General features: G+C 41.8%; 1 protein-coding gene across 7 annotated transcripts in view; it reads right to left on the bottom strand.

Annotated features, from left to right (window-relative positions):
* CREB5 (cAMP responsive element binding protein 5) overlaps positions 1-18,956 on the bottom strand; it is a 404,455-nt gene that overhangs the window by 299,824 nt on the left and 85,675 nt on the right. For 6 of the 7 annotated variants that reach the window (XM_068549214.1, XM_068549219.1, XM_068549213.1 and 3 more), the window contains one exon: positions 13,734-13,855. The exons of the other annotated variant lie outside the window; for it this stretch is intronic. In XM_068549214.1, the coding sequence (XP_068405315.1) occupies positions 13,734-13,855 (122 nt within the window). The remainder of the gene's footprint in view (positions 1-13,733; positions 13,856-18,956) is intronic. 7 annotated transcript variants of the gene reach the window in all.

Here is an 18,956-nt window from a genome sequence, read left to right as displayed (position 1 = left end):
GAACATTTTTTTAAAGTAAATTAGCATGTCTATTGAAATATACAGGTACCATAAGGAAATAAAGATAGGAAGAGGCAATCTGAAGTAGTGGGAAGCAGGAATTTTCCAGCAGACAGTCCTATGTACAAATACTGGATCTGTAACTTCCGAACTTTGTGGCTTTCAGCAAATTATTTAAATTCTTAAGTTTTTACTTCTTATTACGTTAAATGAAGGTAAAAACAGTTATCTCATAAGATTGTTGCAACAATCAGGGAATAATGTAAACAAAACTTCTAGCACCATGCCTGGCAAATAGTAGGGACCCCTAAGTGAATGGTAGTGAATTTTATGATTATTAGTAGTTCATAATCTCAATTTCTAATAATTTGGTGTCGGGTTTCCCCACTATGTCTAAATTTGTATAAAATGGGCTTTTCACGTATCCTTATCTCTAAACTCAGTTTTCAGAGAATCGTGGAAACTGTGAGTTGGAAAGAAACTTAGGAGTCATATAACCCAACCTGGATATACTCCTAAAGGACAAATTCATATCCTTTCCTAAAACATCTTCCTGGCACGCAAGCTCTCTCTGTGCACCAAAACCAGCCCTTATTTATATGGTCAGAAAGACAGGATTCTGGAGAGGGAGGGCCATGGAAGCACTCTGAAGAATACCAAGTGAGATTCACCAATACATGGCTTCTCTGTGGAAGGTAAAAGAAATCCAGTCATTTGGTAAAAGCAATTGCTGTTTTAAAAATCTATTAAATACAGTGTTTGACACAGTAGAAGGGGTTATAAATAAACAATAAATCATGCAATTATTACTGTTTGAATTTTGGCAAGATAATAAAAAGAGCAGGGGTATAATCAGGAAATAATAGAAAAGATCTGCAAGGCATCCCTGCAATTAGCGAAAAACAGAACTTGGCTTCGAGTTGGAGCCCCAATATGGCTCTCATTAAAGAGCCTTGGGACCTGTTCCTGGGGCAGACCTCTGCTAGCTTGGGGAGAAGTGAGGTAACCAAAATGTCAGTGCACACTCCACCCCCCCCACCCATATTCAGATAATCTTTTACTATAGTATTATAACCACCTGGGCTGAAATGACTACCTTATGCTGAGTGAAGACCAATCCATGGTTTTCCGAAACTCTAATTGAGATGTTTCCTGTTCTCAGCTTTTTGACTCTTTCCTTTGTAATACCATAAACACACGCACACACACACACACACACACACACAAACACACACACACACACACACACAGAGGCATTGTGCAATGGGCCCTTTCACTCATGTTTCCTTCCCCCTTTCCTTTCACCTTCTTTTATTAATGGTACCTCTTAAAGAGATAAATGCTCCCACACGAGTGATACCACTTAAACAGATAAATAGTCCACACTGGAGAAACACAGAGAGCATGAGAGAAAACCCTGTCTTATTAGACTGGAAACAGACACACTATATTAATGCAAAAAAATCAGCATATGGTTCTAATAGGCTTTCTTAAAATGATTTATCAGCTGTGATTAAGCCCTCAACCAGCATGTCTATCTTCATAAATAAAGCAAAAGTGTACCTTGCTTTCAAATGTATCTGCAGTATCTTATTACCCAGCCCCGTGCAGTGCACTTCACTTACAACACAGCTCTGGGGAGCCAAGAATTTGTGTGCAATCACAAAGTGTGTGCTCTAAAGAGACTGCCAGGATTTAGGACTCTTATCTCCGAGATAGTCTTACTAAAAATCCATTACAGTGAAGGTCTCTCCCCTCTCTCTGTGCCATGGAGTTCGGCATGGCTGAAATATGAACAGGTAATTAAAAGGATATGCCTGATTTTACAGTGAGCCCGGTGACACAGAATCACCAAACAGCTGTTGGGAAAGGCATTTGGCACAAGGAGCAGGCTACCTCTGCCAGGGGGGTGTGGAAAATGAGGACCACTTTAAGAATCAGAATTGGTCTCTTTCTTCTTTTCTACAGAACGGAAAGACGAATGCAAATATTAGTTATCTTGGTCGGGACCTCATTCTCCGGCTGGCTAATATGTCAGATGGTCTCAGCGGCACAGATTAAGGGGGCTTCACAAACACCCCGGGCAGGGGATGAGGAAGTCAGGGCTAAGACTTCCAAATGAAGGAGGAGGAACTGGGTGAAAGAGTTATGAGCACAGTAAGCCGTAAACGGATGTTTGAAAACTGTACCGAGTCAAACATTTCATGTGTACAGGGCATGGCTCTGTTGGAGTGGTTATTTACTCTTTGATTAAAAGCCAGTAAGTCCAGGAGGATGAGCTGAATAAATCCCACAAAGCATCCAAGGAAAGTATTTTAGTGGCGAACTTACTTTCAAGCCATTCCTAACATACACACAAAGCCCCGTTCACATTCTACCTTCTAACACCCACCCGAACGCTAAGATCAGAGACATAGAGGATGTCCCCCGTTCTACAGGAGCTTCTCAAGCTTTTCTCTACACTTTCAGTTTGGCTGAAACAGAAATGTGCGATCTCAGAGTTCTTTCACAGCAACAAACCACTGTTTCACGATTTAGGCAAATTTGCTGAGGTACTGTGAGATTTTGTTAAAAGGCAGCAGACGTTAGGAAGGGCAAATTTTAAAATCTCAGAAGAGAAAATAGTGCTTGGACTACTCCATCAGTATTGTTAATAGATTGTTTTCTGTAAAATACACCAGTCCATTGTATTAGGAGTGTGGCACGGGTAGCTGTAGTCTGTGAGTGTTAGACTCAATTAGAAGAACGGCACTAATGAGGTCAAAGCAGCTCTTCCCTCCTGTGATCACAGACTGCACCCCTGGCCCTGGCCAGCTGTCTGGCAATATGTCCTTCTGGTCACAAGGGGGTCCATGGGCAGGCGTGTGTGTTTGGATCTGTGCAAATCCATCACCACTAATGGGAAATCACTCCTAAGTTCACACCCAGCTGATGGGCAAATCAGGCGTGCCATCTTCACAATCAGAGGGCAGCAGGCAGCTGTACTTGGACATCAAATGTTGTTAAAGCTGGTGTTGAATTGCACATGGTAGGCAATACTAGGTAATGGTCAGAAAAGCGAGGAATTATTCACAAAGCCTGATGGCCCACTTTGCCTAAGACATGTACTTGTGTATGGGTGCATTATTATGATACAAATAAAGAAAGACATCTAGCAGAAATCTGGAACAAGGAGCTCTTCCCCTCCTCCTGCTGTGCAGGGGAGAGACGTTCTTTCAGGCAGCAAAGTCACCACTGCCTTACTGTCTCTGTGAAAGTGGACTTGGAATTCTGTTCCCAGGACCCCTTTTAGGACAATTCTTTCAGTCACCTGAAAGAATGTACGAGGTGAGATGTTGCAGCAATATGTGAATCTAACACCATGTACCTAGGAATCGGCTTTATTTTCTATGCTCCAGATCTCAATATATTTGAACTATGTGTGTTTTTAACTCCAAGGTAGTTAAAAGGCCCGGTTTACCGGTGAGAAAATGAAGTCATGCATGACTTTTAGAGAATGAGGGATGGAGTCTGGTTTTCTTGCTCTCGTCCTGGATTCAGACAACACTCCGCCTTACTTCACAATCCACCCCGGAGCTGTTGCGATTAGCGCAGGAGGTGTCGGGAGGCGGTTTTCAGGTGGACAGAGGTATCACAGTGTATGTCGCACTTTGGCACACCACACCACAAAAGGGGCTGCCAGAATTCTGGACCATCTTGTTCCCTTCTGGTCACTTGGGGACCAACCAAATGGGGCTGGAAGGGCGGCGCTCACATGTGCTCTACATTGCCCTGGAAAGCACAGGAATGCCTGGACCAACTGTGCCAATGAATCCAGCAACAGCCTCACATTTGTAAATCCTCTGGGAAAGTTCCTAAGCTCTGTGCATAACAAACCATACCGGGAGAAGCCAGAAAGGGGACGACTTCTTTGAGAGCGGCTGTGATTCAGAATGCTTGGCACTGCATCATCTGTAGTCAATCAACCCGACAGGCACACAAAACACGACTGCTTTTCTTCTTTGGGGACATGACTGTTTGCAGAGCCCAAACAAGCCCCCACCCAAACATAAAGCCACAGAGAAAGGCGGCGCCCGGCACCGACTCAGGCAGGATCGGTCAGCACTGTGATCAACTTTCAAAGTTTTCATATAACAGATGGTGTGCTCTGTCTGTAACTCAGATCCCAGGGATGCCTGGGCTGCAGCCACGCTGAACCCAAAATGCGGGGCTTGCCCCACTTCACGGAGAAGACTGGGGAGGCCCCCAGCATGCAGGACAATGAAGGGAGAGGTTGCAGGTGGGACAATCCGTCCTTCTAGCTCCAAAGCTGTCCAGTAAAACAGCTCACATTCGCCTTCAGGTCAAAAAGTCAAAATATCATCTACATACGCAACAGTCTGATTCTGCCAACGCTAGTGAGTTTTATTAGAAAATATGCGCTTAGAGGAGATGCTGAGCGTAAAGCCCTTTTGGCATTCCATTTCACTCTAGAGCCAAAGGAGAAACTGGCCCCATCACACAGAAGAGCCACAGGTTCAAATAGGCTAAAAATAGCCTTTCATATCCCAGAAAGCAAGGAACAAAGGGAAGCCCAGCTATGTTCTGGAGAAGTCTGCAGCCAATATTCCTAGCATATGAGGAGCATCCCAGCCCAAGAGGGAGGAGCCAGCAGGTGATTGTGCCTGCCCACCCGAGGGAACGGCCTGACCTCCTCTCCAATCCAACCAGCCTCTGTGGGTCAGCAGAAGGGCCAGTTCCCCTAAGTGTAGGAATGTGGTACAGGGGGGGAAATCCAGCATTTTATCAACTTTCCTAGGCTTTTGGGTTTTGGTGGAAGTTGGGTTAAGGACAAGGAAACTGTCCCTCCAGGGTTCTGGTACTAAAATCAGACACTGCACCCCAGGTTTGAGTCAACAGCCAACATGCTGGAAACATGGGCAGGAGGAATGTGTGGAATCCCAGTTCCTGGCCTCATCCTTATCAATATGGAAATAACTTAACAGCGCACAAACGCTAAAGCAGGGCTCCCAGAGTAAATCACTCCCATACCTGCTCCTAACCATACTTAATGTTCACCTGGATTTATGAGATGATGGAAGCAGAGACTCTTGCAACTATTATATTCTTTTCCTTTCCTCTTTTCCTGGTGTCAATTTTTTTCTCACGTCTCTGTGAGGGGCCCAGGTAAGCGATTCTTAGCTGCAGATGCTCAGTGCGGCTAACACGTGGTCCAATTTTCTAAATGTGAGTGTTGTTTTTTTGCCCAGAACGGAAGCTTCATCTTCTAGTCATTTTGTTTAATCCGGCCCAGAAAACAGATCTGTTTTCCTGCTTGCTTTCGGGAGCATGAATGCAGGGCCTCGCAGAGGACAGGACACGCTCCCTGGGCAGATGCAAAAGCCTCCTGGCCCCAGGTACACACCCACTGCCGCCCGAGTCTGGTGGGTTGCAAGTCCTGAATTACTCACAGCTGGAAATGGATTCCTTCGGAGGAGAGCGTCCATTCGCCATTGTGATTCCATTTGGGTTAATACCTTGAAATCCCAGCCTGGCTTGCCTGCCTCAGGACAGGTAAGGAGTGATTTTAACCAGCTGAGATCCCAACCCAACCCCAAACAGAGAAAGCACCCTGATGAGAAAGTCTCCAGCTGGGAAAAGCTGCCCTTTTTTGGGCTCTTAAAGCTGAGCTTCGTAATTATTTTAGTGAGGAGCCTCCCAGCCAAATAATTCAATTGGACTAATTTTCAGCTACAGTAAGGCCGCCTGATGGGAAGGCAGGCCAAACAAGCGATCTTCACAACCCGAGTCTGGGTTGATGATCGTGCCTGAAGAGCTTCAGGGCTCCACTGTGTTTTGGGCCATTTTTAGTTCCTTTTCTTAGTCTTTTTAAAATTTTTTTTATTGAAGTGTAGTTGATTTACAATGCTGTGCCAATCTCTGCTGTACAGCAGAGTGACTCAGTTTTTAAGTGCCCCTCCCCATCCCACCCCAATCCCTGCTTTGGTCCTTTTAGATGCATTCCATGCATAGAATCTCCTAGAATCAAGACTGCGTTTAACAGCTCCCAAAGCACTCCCTTTTATACTGATGACATCCCACACCAACCCCTCTACCTTTTAACAATGACAATACTTGGAGGAACTTTCAACTTAACCACAAGTGAGAAGCAAACACTTTCAAGAACAATTTTTTTTTTTACATCTAAATATTTCAGTTTGTTTTCACTTATTAAAAAATACATTCAATTTTGCGATAATACTTAATTCTAGGTATTTCTTTAAAGTTGGGTTAGAGGTCAAAACATTTTCTTGGAATGTGCAGCGGTAACTCAGTAGGAAGTGATGATGGGCTAGACTTCAGGTGATAGAAATGGAAAATAAAGAGAAGAGATGAGGATTCTGGCCTAAGGAAGCTCATGGGGGGCAAAGGAGGGAGTGAAGGCAAAGCTGCCTCCTGAGGTGGATGAACTATGTCTCTGACAGACTCAGAGGCAGGTGGGGGGGGTTAGACATGGCAATGAGTTTGTGCAGGAAAGCATTGAGCACAGTTCTGGGCACAGTGCGTTACAAACAGCAGCGGCATCTTCAAGCGGGAATGCTGGTAACAGCTGGAGGGTAGAGATGAATATTTATGGTGAGGACTAGATGCACAGATAAAGGAATTGTTGGGTGGAGCTGGTTGCTAGGTTATGAGAATGTACAAGTTTTCTGAAGAGAAGGTGTAAACAGAAACCACCCGAAAGTGGATACAGCAAGAGACAAGGAGGCAGAGGGAGCGCAGTCAGAGAGGTAGGAGAAAAGCCAGAATACGCGCCCCCTGTCACTGGTCCCCATTAATGGATGCCTATCAACTCTTTTTGTCTCTCTCGATAGTTTATTCTTCTTTATTTAAAATGGGGAACATAGTACTGCCATAACCACCTATAATTATTCCCTGTTAACTAGAGGGGCCAAAATCAAATTATCATTAATAACATGTTCAAAATGTCCCATGTGTCAGATATGCTTCCTGACTATAGAAATACTTTGATTATTACCATACCCAGTCACAACTGAATAGGAAATACTGGTGCAAGAAAATGCTATTTTATTCTGCAGTATTTCCAACACAAATAGAGGTTCCCAAAATCAATGCCAAGCTTCCTCTAGCAATCTTCATGTTGTATCTTAGGATCCAGTCCTCCAAATCTCTTCTACTCCACAGCTTCAAATGGAGACATCAGTATCTCACAGGAGAACACCCATCACTGCATGGGATGAATGCAAAACTTTCTAATTCAAACTTCAGCCTCTGAAAACCTTATAATCGGTTCTCAAAAAGACCTCAGGCAGAGACCTCAGTCTTGTCAGAACAAATGTCATGTGACAGCAAATATAAATAAAACCTACACCAAAAAAAACACTGAACAACAATAAAACCTGCCACTCACAGGCCATTCATCTGCCATTCATCTGCCATTCATCTGCCATTACCAGTGACCACCCCCTTTTAATTTGGCTCCTAACACTGGCTGAGGGCAGGGTCATGAACTGCCAGATGATTTAGCATTAGAAAGTAAACCCTCAGCCTCAAGAGAGATTTTCTCTTTAATGTGAAAGTTAGATTGTGAAGACTCATCCATTAAGGTCCAACTTAGCCAAATATACAAACTGTCCAAGGGAGGATATGAGCAAACACCCAGCACCCATCTGGGTCAGTTTTCCTCAGAGCCGTGGGCCTTCCCTCCCTCATCATCCACGTCAAACATACTTGATTTTATGTGCTCACTCTTTGCAGGGCAACAGACGATGCATTTTGCAACTTTGAGGATACCCTGAGTTTCCACCAAAAAACAAATAAAAGAAACCAACTCCATGAGTTGTTTTTCTTTCCCATTCCATCTTAAAATTGAAGCCGAGCCTGAGATCACATCATGATTCACTGACATATGTGGAAGTGGATACCAACTCTTAATAATCTCTGTTAAGATTGTACTCATTAATCCTAAATCCCAGGGAACTACAAGTCATGAAATAGCTTCCAGTTTATCCACTGGTTTAGTCATACCACTGAGTGGGATGCAAAGACCAAGCCAGCTTCTCTTCCAGCATCAAATTCCATCTAGGCTGAGAGCACAATTTAAACCTATAAGGAGAGAGCTGAAAGTGCTTTACATTTGTAGTGTGCTGAAATGGAGGGGGAGGACAAGAGAATCCTTATGATATAAGGGTTAGATTTTCCAGTTATTGGGGTGGGGGAAGAAATAGGTTGTCATCTCTCAATAATGTTGCCAATGGGTGTTTCCTTTCAGTCATGCTGATTGAAAAAAAAAGCCAAAAAGATAAAAAGGTAAAAAAGTCTCATCTACTAGGATTTAGCAAACATGGTGACATTTTCAAAACCTCAATAAAACCAAGTTTATGTTTCAGAATGCTTCTTTTTCTCCAGACTTCCGGGGCGGGGGATCATATTACACAAATATCGTAGATGCAACATGTTAACATAACCGGAAACATCAGCTGTTGCAAGTTTGCTCAACTTGGTATCTTTTATTTTCCACCCAGCAGCCACTCACACAATGCCACTCACATCTTCCCCAGAGAGCAGCCATGCCTGATAGTAGCTGATAGAGCAAGACTGTAACGAAGGCAAAGCACCTCCCTTTCTGCACCCTCTCTCCTCAAGTGACTGGTGGTGTCCGGAGACATGATTTCCAGGTACAGAATTTAATAAGATTGAGCAGCCGACTTTTCTGAGCTGGGGCTGACCTGGCCATGCCCTGTTCCATGACTCCTGTTGAGCTGGGATCCAAGATCTTAAGATTGTAGCTTGTCCCCTGTTCCCATGTGTTAAACAGTCAACACCCTCTGGGAATAGACTGCACTTTTCATCATTTGGGTAGGAATTCTAGAGCATGGAAATGTCCTAATTTGCTATTGCTGCATCAGCATAATGAGTCAGATTTAGGTCCTAGGGGAGAATAACAACACTTAACACTTATACACCGCGCTTTTCATCTTCAGGGTCCTTCACCACGTTAGGCTGTAATGTTATATTTCTCTCAGCAAGACAAAGGAGTTCATTTCTAGTCCTTTCAACTCCCCTTCCTTTCTTATACATACAGACACACACACTCCCACACAACTGCCATCATATGATGAAACTATCTCCCACCTCCTAGATATGTACTGTCGGATCTCTTTTTTAAAAAAGAAATCAAATGTGAAAGGTCAATTCACCCTTTTTTTAAAAAAATCTTTTGTTTTTGTTTTTTTCCTCTAACATGGAACACAAAATTGGCATGTCAATTGCCAGTTACTGGAGTCCATTCAGTATTACTGCTAGGGTTCCCATACTTGACTTGACTTTTCATGCCTCGTGGTCTTCTGTGTCATCTCTGCCCACTGAGGAGACTTGAAGGCTCTGTCTTGGAGGATGGAGGACTCTGTCAAGTTCCCTGCTCAGACCTCTTCTCTACCTCATTTCCATTCACTCCTGGCCCAGGTCATTTCATTGAGTCTCATGTATTTAAACACCACCTACATGCCAATGACCCCCCAGTTTACATCTTCAGACAGGTCCTGTATTACATACCTATATATTCATTTGCCCATTAGATGTTTCCACTTAACAAGTCTGCAAACAATCTCAATTTTCAAACCTCAAACCTGTTCCTCCCACAGACAGCTCCATCCTTTCAGTTGCTGAGGTCAAAAACCTGGGTTCATCCTGAAGTCCACCACTTACTCCCCAGATGTAATCCATCAGCAATTCCTGTTGGCTCTATCTTCAAATTAGATCCAGAATCTAACCACCCCCTCCATCTGCACCTTGGACCAATCTGCCATCATTTTTAATCTAGATTCTTTGAATACCTTCCTACCTGGTCTCACTTTGCCACTCTCCTCCAACAGTTTACTTCCAACTAGGCAGCCAAGTAAACTTTCTACTATCTAAGTCAGATCCTATCACACCTCTGCTTACAACTGTCCTACAGTTCTCCATCTCACTCAGAATAAAAGCCGAAGCCTACACAGCCTTCCTGGACGGGCCCCCTCAGCCCACTCTTTCCATCACTACGTACCTTGCTCTTTGCAGTTCCTCCAGCCCACAGGGCGCCCTCCAGCCTCAGGGCTTTGCACCCACTGCTCTCCCCACTCTCCTCCCCAGTACGCACCTGGTTCAGCCTTCTCCTCCTTCAGGTCTTGGCTGCATGTCCGCTTACCAGTGATGCCCTCCCAGACCACTCCCAGCACTCCCTGTGCCTCTTCCCTGCTATATATTTTTCTCTATAGTACTTATCACCTTTGGACATATTATACATTTTATTGTTTTTACTTGCTTACTGTTTGTCTTGCCCATGAGAAGTAAGCTACCCGAAGGGAGGGATTTATTTTTTGTTTTTTGTTTCAAAATCAGCTTTAGTCCATGGTATATTCACCAATGCCTCGGACAGTGCCTGGCACATGGTGGGCACTCAAAAATATTTATTGCGTGAATAAATGATGAGCAAAAGTTTCTCATCTGTTTCAGGACTAGCCTGACTTCTAAGCCATAGGCAAGTTGAGATTTGTGGTACTGCTAGTGAAGGATGCTTTTCCAAGGGAAAAAAATATCTCTCATTAGAGAGTTTTGAAGCTATGGGTTTATACTAAGGTGGAAGACTGAGGCAATTATGGAATGTGTCATCTTCTATATAATATACGCTATGGATACAGACATTGGGGTTTCTTCTATTGGTCATTACCTGCCTCTAGCCTGTCCTCATTCTATACACACACTGGGATGCTTTTGAAAAAGGGTGTCAGGATTAAAGATAGTCTGTAGAACAGAATTTTCCCCAACAGACAGCCACACGGGCTAAACAAGGATCAATTCTCTATTTGCTCTTTGATAGAATTTTCTAGACCAAACTTCAGCTAGAATTTTAAAGGTGGAGGGAAGGACCAGTCCAGTCTTTCTAACATTTCTGTATCAAGTACTTAGAAAGTTCAAGCAAAAACCTTTTTTAACCAAATTCTCCAGATAAATGAATCCATCTCTCACTTTACTAAAACTTGCTGAGGGAACTAATGCAAGTCTTCTGTTAAAAGTCTCAGAGAAAAATAAATTAGAAGAGAGTTGGAGCTTAGAATTAAAAAGGAATAGTTATCTGAATGTGGAGCGAAAGGGAAGAAGAAGACAGAACTTAATGATGACAAGGTATGTATTGAAAAAAGAACTTGTATTCCTACATTTCAAGCAGGGAACAAACAAATGAAGTAGGAGGTGGGGGTAGCAGTGTGCCAGGGATGGTCGGAGCTGGAGTAATGTGGTCAAAGGGATGTGTAAAAGTATGTTGGCAGATTGGAGAGCATCTCCTACTCCTAATTTCCCCATCCTGTGGCTTCCAAGGAAATGCTAGGGCAGAAGCCACCAACACAGCCTATTTGGCCACTGGATGAGTCATCCTGAATTAGGCCTCAAGAAGGTGTCCTCTTGTGTAGTCATGGCCACCGAGGCTGGATATGGCCCTCTAGTTTGAACGAGGCAATGGAAGAGGATACCTCAACAGTCTGAACGCTGTCCAACTTCTAGTGCGTGCAAGTGAAGTTGGGGTGTGAGACACTGGTCTCCTGAGGGGCCCACCCCAAAACCATGGGGGGAAGCTCACTGCAGGGTCCCCCACCCACATACCCATCTCAAAGTCATCACATGACTAGTGTTGCTAAGAGCAACATGTGAAAGAGAAAAGACATATTTCTACAATGACAATAGTCCTCCTCAACTTTGCTTGCCTAATTATTTTAATTTTTAACATTTAATTATTTGTACTCAACCCACAAAGAATCAAAAGCAACTCACACACACAAAAAATGTATAGCATGAAAATGTTTTTTTAAATTAAAAATCGGGACCAGAGGAAATATAAACTGGAACTGAAAATCTAGTCCGTGGGGGAAGTAAAATGCTCATTACAGTGTTCTAAAAAGTTCTCAAAGTTAAGCAGTCAAATTGGCTTCACGTTAACAAGCAGTCAAAGCAAAAAGAGAAACAGAACCGGTTACAGGATTCTCATGTCCATGAGAAGAATATATTTCAGTTCCTCAGGGGAAGCAAACTATTTCCTGGAATTCAGATCTGCAAGAATTTCCTCCCATGGGGCTTCATATAGGAGATCATGAGTACTATGCAAAGGAGAAGATCTAAATCCGCCCCCCTACCATGGGCTTCCTAAAGCTGTTAAATATTGGAAAATGTCTTCGGGAAAATTAAGGGTATACACTTCGATTAAAACCCTTCTATCAGAAATGAAGACGATACAGACCAAGTACACACCTTTCTTATAGTTTGGAAGAAGCCAACCTTGACTATCTCAAGGAATGAATGAACTTAATATCCCTCAGTCATCTACAGATGCCACGTCCATCAGCAAAGCTAAATTTATTACTCAACCAGAGGAAATTTACTAGACTTTTTGGTTCCTCTGTCCCTTGCTATTTTTATGTTTTTAAAAAAACCTATTTTTATTGCAATGAAATATAGAATGCATGCCTTCTTTTTTATTTAGTTAAAAATTTCAAGTGCTCAGAACAGTGTCTGGCAAATAAGTGCTAAATAAGTGTTTGTTTTGAAAAAGAAAAAACGCCCTTCACTGGGCGGGTGTAGGAGCGTGTCAAGTATGAATGACTAATTATAAATCAAATGAGTTGATTGAGATTTTAAACCCCTCTTGTAACCTATTTTCAGGATTTTTCCTAAAGCAGTACAGACTAAATACAAACCCGTGGCTATTTTGATGTGAGAATGTGACATGAAAAATCTGGTGGAGGGGGATTATTATAATTTCACATAGAGGAGGATTCAAAGGTTTTGAAACACTTAGAGAAATATCAGAACCTTTTAAAATTTCTTCTCCAGATGGAACAGCTGGAAGTTCAGAATCCATTACAATGTAGCTGGCGCTTCCTTTCAACCAACTTTCACAGTTTAAGTCTCTGTTCATGGGATGTATCTAATTTGTTGTTTAGTACATTGTGGGCATTCAACAATGGTCTATCAAAAAAGTTAAAAAACACCAAAAAGCTTCATTATCATATTTAGTTGTGACTCTATTTCTTTTCCTTAATCTGGTAAAGTGATTTTTAAATCACTTTACACAACATTACAATAAAAATTGACTATATTCTGGAGGGATTCGTAAAGTGACTTTTCTACATTTGTAAGGACAAATAATCCACACGTATAGTGAACCTATTTGTTCCAACAACAACAGACGTTCAATAATATGACCAGGAAGGAATTATGAACGTGGTGGAGAGATACCGGGAAGATTATGGAAATCAGACAGTTACAACCTGGGCCAAAATCAGATGAAATCCTCTCTCCTACTGCTACAATCCTTCGCTTGTCATCTTACCCCTTGACCCTTGTCTTTTGCACTCACCACCCATGTAAAGCTTGCTATTATTTAGCACAGTAAAACAACAACTTTTGAATAGAACAATTCTGTGAGTTTTTCTGACTCAGGTCAAGAATCAGGTAACTTTATTTTGGCTTCAATTTCATATTTCAGATAATCTGCTTTTCCCATGATTTTTCTAGCCTTGGATTCTACCACAACCAGGGATTCATCCATTTTTTTAAAAAAAACCATCAAACACTTGCAAATGGATAAACGCTGTTTTAGAGCGTCATCAGCACAATCTTCGGTGCCACCTAGTTCCCATGCAGATGTTTCTAGCAGGTGCTAGAGGAGACACCTATCCAGGTGTCCATCCAAGCAAACCTACCCGCTTGCTGCTCTCCTCCTCCTGAGCCTTCCTGAACTCATGCTCGAGGGAGCAGTCCAGCTCATTGAAGAGCCCCACCTCCTCGCAGTTCTTCAGGAATCTCGTTGGGGTTGGAGTCTGATCTGAAAACAGAGACCGAGTGATCATAAATGGGACCTTTTCCTCAAAAGTCAGTGGCAAGTATGAGCTAATAAATTCACTAATCCCCTCCACTCGCCTTAATGACGATGCCGAGTGGCCACCCATAATCTTCCAGCCCTTTAAATAAAATGAGAATATGGAAGAAAATAAAACCATAAAGCCCAGAGGAGCAATACGATGTGTAGAAGGCTGTGGCATGGAAGGGCTTCCCAAGCCTCCCTCTGGACAACTTCAGGCGAGGAGATCCCACAGTTGACTGTCTGGAGTTCATATCGTTTGAATACATATTGCAAGGTGTGGAATAACTCTCTTTTAACTGGAAAAAATGATTTAGCTAAAATAAGGCCAAAAAAATCCACAGAGTCCATGTTAAGCCTGACTTTAGGGGGCTGGGAGGACAAAAAAAATTATAAATGTTTATATCAAACAAAAAGAGAGAAACAAGCATTCAATTCCTTTTTCTTAATGGAGAATAAAAATTCAGCAATTCTTTCTCTCACTTTCAGAGTCACAGAAGGATGATGAAAGGTTCCAAGTCAAACACATTCAGCTTCCATCCCTTAAAAATATAATTATTAATTTTATTTTCCTTTTGCTGTAGCCAAAAGAATGTTTTGAGAAGACTCTCTAAAAGGAATAGAATTTCTTTCATATTCTTGATGGTCTGGAGAGCTTACTACTTAAAAACTGGAGGATCTGAAACCACTATTTGTGGCTTAATATTTATGCAGCATTTGCAGTTTATAAAATATTTTCGCACACATTCTCTAGAACCTAGATCTCACAAGATCCTATAAGGTAAGCAGAGCAGAATCACACCTTTGTAATTATTAAGGACAGTCATCTTCCTTGTAAAGGTGCACTGGAGTGGACATGAATAAAACTGTGTAAACTGCCTTTTTCACAGAAACAGGAGACAAAAGAACCAGAGAGGACCACTTCCCAGTGGGGAAGTCTGGCCACACCAATTATTTTACAAGCGAAGAAAATGGAAGGCCTGAGTGATTAAGGGTCTTGTCCAAGGTCTCCCAGGTAGATGTGGCAATACTAGGATTATAACCAAGGGCTTGGTGCTATTTCCATTATATACATGCATTATTCCCACCTGAGCATGTGGCAGACACTGTTAGATTGATTATGGCCCTTGTCCAGCTTGACCTATACTCAGTCTCAAATCTCTTTCTGCACAGTTCTCTAAGCCATCACCACCAGTCAAATGAAGAATGCCCTCAAGTTGATATGAATTTGCAGTTTCTGCACTCTCTTTATACATTCCTATATGGCAAGAAACTAGAATCCTATTTACTTTTCTAAGTCATAAAGAGAGTAATTAATCCCAGTAAATTATCTACTGAGATTCAAAGAATATCTTAACACCCATGAAGCTGAAATGGCTCGATATCTCTATTTAATCAGCCCTTCCAAGGCAATGTCTCCCGATACCCTATGGGCACAGAGCTTTACTGCCTGAGAAGTACCCAAATGGCTGATTTGGATTCCAATCAACAAAATACCCATCTGCATTCTTTCCCATTCTTAGCCCAGTCTCCAAGATTCTGAGCTCTCTTTGCAGTACATAGAGAGCCTACAACAGACGATCATAAATTGGACATTATAGATAAAAGATATGCAAAGGATTGGGTTTCACCGAAAATAGTTTTATTAGAAAATTAATTAATTTATTAAGATACACATATATGCCCACGTATCCAATATATACCTATAGCAGTTATGTGTTGTGGCTTATAAAATATAAAATTAGTATTTATGCAGCATTTTGCAGTTTACACTTTCACCCACATCGTCTAGAATCTATTAATAGATCCCACAAGATCCTATGTGGTAAGCAGGGTGCATATTATTTTAGGACAGGAGAAATAAGTTAAGTACCTTGCACAGGGTCACACAATTTGTAACCATCTTATCACTATTAAGTCCTCTCCTACTTTCGGACGTAATCCCTTCTCAACCTAAATCCCATGCTTTGCCTAGACTCTCCTCCCAGGTCCAAAGTTATTTGGTGCACGTGTAAAAGACAACACTGACAACCCAGAAATCCAGATTAGAAAATCATGTGGTTTCGGGGAAATTACCTACATTCTCTGGACTTCAAGGTCATCATCTGTCAAATAAAGTTCTAAAGTTACATGATTCTGTGAATCCTAAAATCACCACCACAACTAGGTTCGCTTCAAAAGTCACTGTTAGTAGATCAAAGAAAATATGACCACGTAAAGGAGAGTTGAACAGGAACATCAGTAACAACTGGTTAGACACTGGAAATTAGGCCAGAGGTAAGGGCTAGATATATAGATAAAGGAGATTTATGAACAGAAGGTGTAAATAGACAAAACGTGAGAGTGGAAATATAAGGGTGTGGTGTGTGTGTGTGTGTGTGTGTGTGTTAAGGGTGTGTGTGTATGTGTGCGTGTGTATACGTTTATTGGATGCTTAGTCCATGCCAGGCATAGTGCTAAGTGCTTTGTATGCATCATTGCATTAATTTTCACACCAACCACATTAGGTAAAAATTATTTCCTCCATTTTACTGATGAGTAAACTGAAACTCGCTTTTGGCCCCATTTAGAAATGGAGTTGCTTAATTGTATAAGTAATTGACATTCCTAACAATCCTTGGTTCTTCTGAAATATCTTGGAATCATTTATGTCCTTCACACAATAGAACTGCATATACAAGCCTACAGACTCTTCACTATCTGAGACGAACATTTTTGTGACTAAAAAACCTGAGAAAGTATCACATAACAGAACTGAAATATTAGACCACTTGTCATCAATGGGAATTTAGTTTGCCAGGTTTTAATTTTCCTTTTATTCCTCTATGCTTCTTCGTTGGAGATTTACAAGTTGAGGACCATGATTCCAGGTAGAGAGAATAGCAATCCTAGAGGCTCCATAAGACTCCTGAACTCTGAGACATGTTCATGAGATGGTCCATGAAATTGAATTCAGGTTGGCATTTGGGGGCCCAAGCCCCAAGCAAAGTTGAGAGATGTTTTCTGTCTCCTCTAACACAAAATTATTCCCAGATACCAGCATGCACCTACATACATCAGCAAAGGGAGGCTGAAGGAGCATGGCACAGGACAGTAATGGCACCATCCATCATGCTGAGCCTCTCTGCAGCAATAGGGAAACAAAGCTATGGAACAAGGGGAGCTATGGGCAGTAAAGACAGCTGGTTCCCTCCTATCCCCAGAGACAAAGACTCAGAGGAAGGCCCCAGAGTTGTTACCAAATGTGACTTTCTTTGCTGTATGATAAGAGTGAGTGAAAAGCAAAACTGTAATCTGTATCCACATTTGGAATAGATAAGGCACACTGTTCCTAATATTTAATTCATTTTCCTCTTGTGAATGAGCTATTCTTTCCAGTTACAACAGGAACCAGAAAATGGAGCTTAACTTTTGTTTTAACATTTATTAGAATTAATACAGGGTCTCTAGTCATCTTTCATCCCACATGGTACCAGTTCCAAGTAAGCCAGGAAATGTGCAAATCTTCAAAAGGGGGACAGCTAAATCTATCAGCTGCTTAAATAAAAGAGGCAGAGTTTCTCAGCCACATGAATGCCTTGTCAAATAACTATTCCAGCTGAAATTAGACCAGAAGTAAGTGGGTAATATCCATGGCCATAAGTTAAAATTCTTGTAATCTACACCTTATTTAGAACCAAGAGCATGCACCAGTTAGCTATAGCAGCAGCAATTTCTATGTCCTGAATAACAGTGACCGATGTTCTACTAGGGGATAATATCTAAGGTGTGTTCCGTAGTGACAGGCCACACTCCAAGGTCTTACAGGAACTGGTTCCATTAGGAACTCAGAGCTGAGATGACTGTTTAAGGACTTCTGCTCCCCTTTCTTTCGGTGCTTCCACTCCAGTGAGGTCCATCTGAATGAGAGAAGATAACCCCAAATCTCAAACTAAACAAAAAGTTAATAGCTTTTGAGTTTCAACTTTACCCGAGCTGAAAGTATTTTGTTGTTACCTTTGTAAATCTGCACTGGCGCTGCAGAAATGCCTGCATGCTACCATCTCACAGTCTGCAAAGAGCACACGAGGTTCTCAGGAGACCTAGACACCCAGGGCCAGTGCAAGTGAGAAATCTTACCCTCCTGTACTCCTCTCAAGCGTTGTTGGGGATTTCTTTACCAATCGGACATGAAAGATTTGCACCAAAAGGGATAAAATACCTTTTGAAAAGTTGGTCATATTTCAACATCTGGTTCCCTTCCTGGAATGATGAGTTTGTTTCTTGAAAACAGGAGCATCTTTTCATAAAATCACTGCCTCTGTAAATAGCTAGGTAGAGGACATTTGCCATGCAGAGGTTCTACCCGGTTCATATCGGGTAGGTTCATATCTGCCCGGAAGCATGCCACAAACTTGGCATTATGAGTTAGGAATTCACCCATCATTTCTATGATAGTAAATCCTGTATCACATTACATCTGGGAAGGACCACAAGTATATGGTTAGGACTACTAGGAAAAAAAGCATCTCACTAAGTTTTCCAATCAGTCCATAGTCTGTCCACCATCAAGTGCTTCAGTCCCAGCAAGTACGATTATTCCAAAGCCTAAATGAGAAGCACAAAGCTAAAGCATGAAACCTGATTCTTCTTTTTAAAAGTGTTTAGTCTGTTCTACATTTAATAATAGGTTGCTACCTTATTCGGTTTCAGAGCTGTGTTTGAGTTATATGTTTGTCTACATTTCATTTTCCTCAGTGGAAAAAAAAAAAAAAGGCAAGGTGACAAGCCATCAATTAAAAAAAAACAAAGGAAAAGCAGGCTTCCCATCATATACCAGAGGAGAAAAATATGAGTCCCCTACGCAAAATTTTTTTCCTATTGGTCTGATAGTCTCAGCTACAGTATTACTAAAGGACTCTATAAAGTAATTTTACATCATTTTGTATTAAATTGATACGATAAAAGCCTCACTAATTCAGACCAGTTATAAGAAAGATCAGTTTGAATTAGTGACCATTCTTAACTATAGGGTATTTTTAAAAAGGCAATGCATTTTTATTATTTACATGACTCAATTTCAGCC

This window comes from Eschrichtius robustus, chromosome 8 (assembly GCF_028021215.1).
Source record: "Eschrichtius robustus isolate mEscRob2 chromosome 8, mEscRob2.pri, whole genome shotgun sequence".
Lineage (NCBI taxonomy): Eukaryota > Metazoa > Chordata > Mammalia > Artiodactyla > Eschrichtiidae > Eschrichtius > Eschrichtius robustus.
Note: the sequence above shows the minus strand (reverse complement) of the source record. Positions and strands in the feature narration are given on the sequence as shown.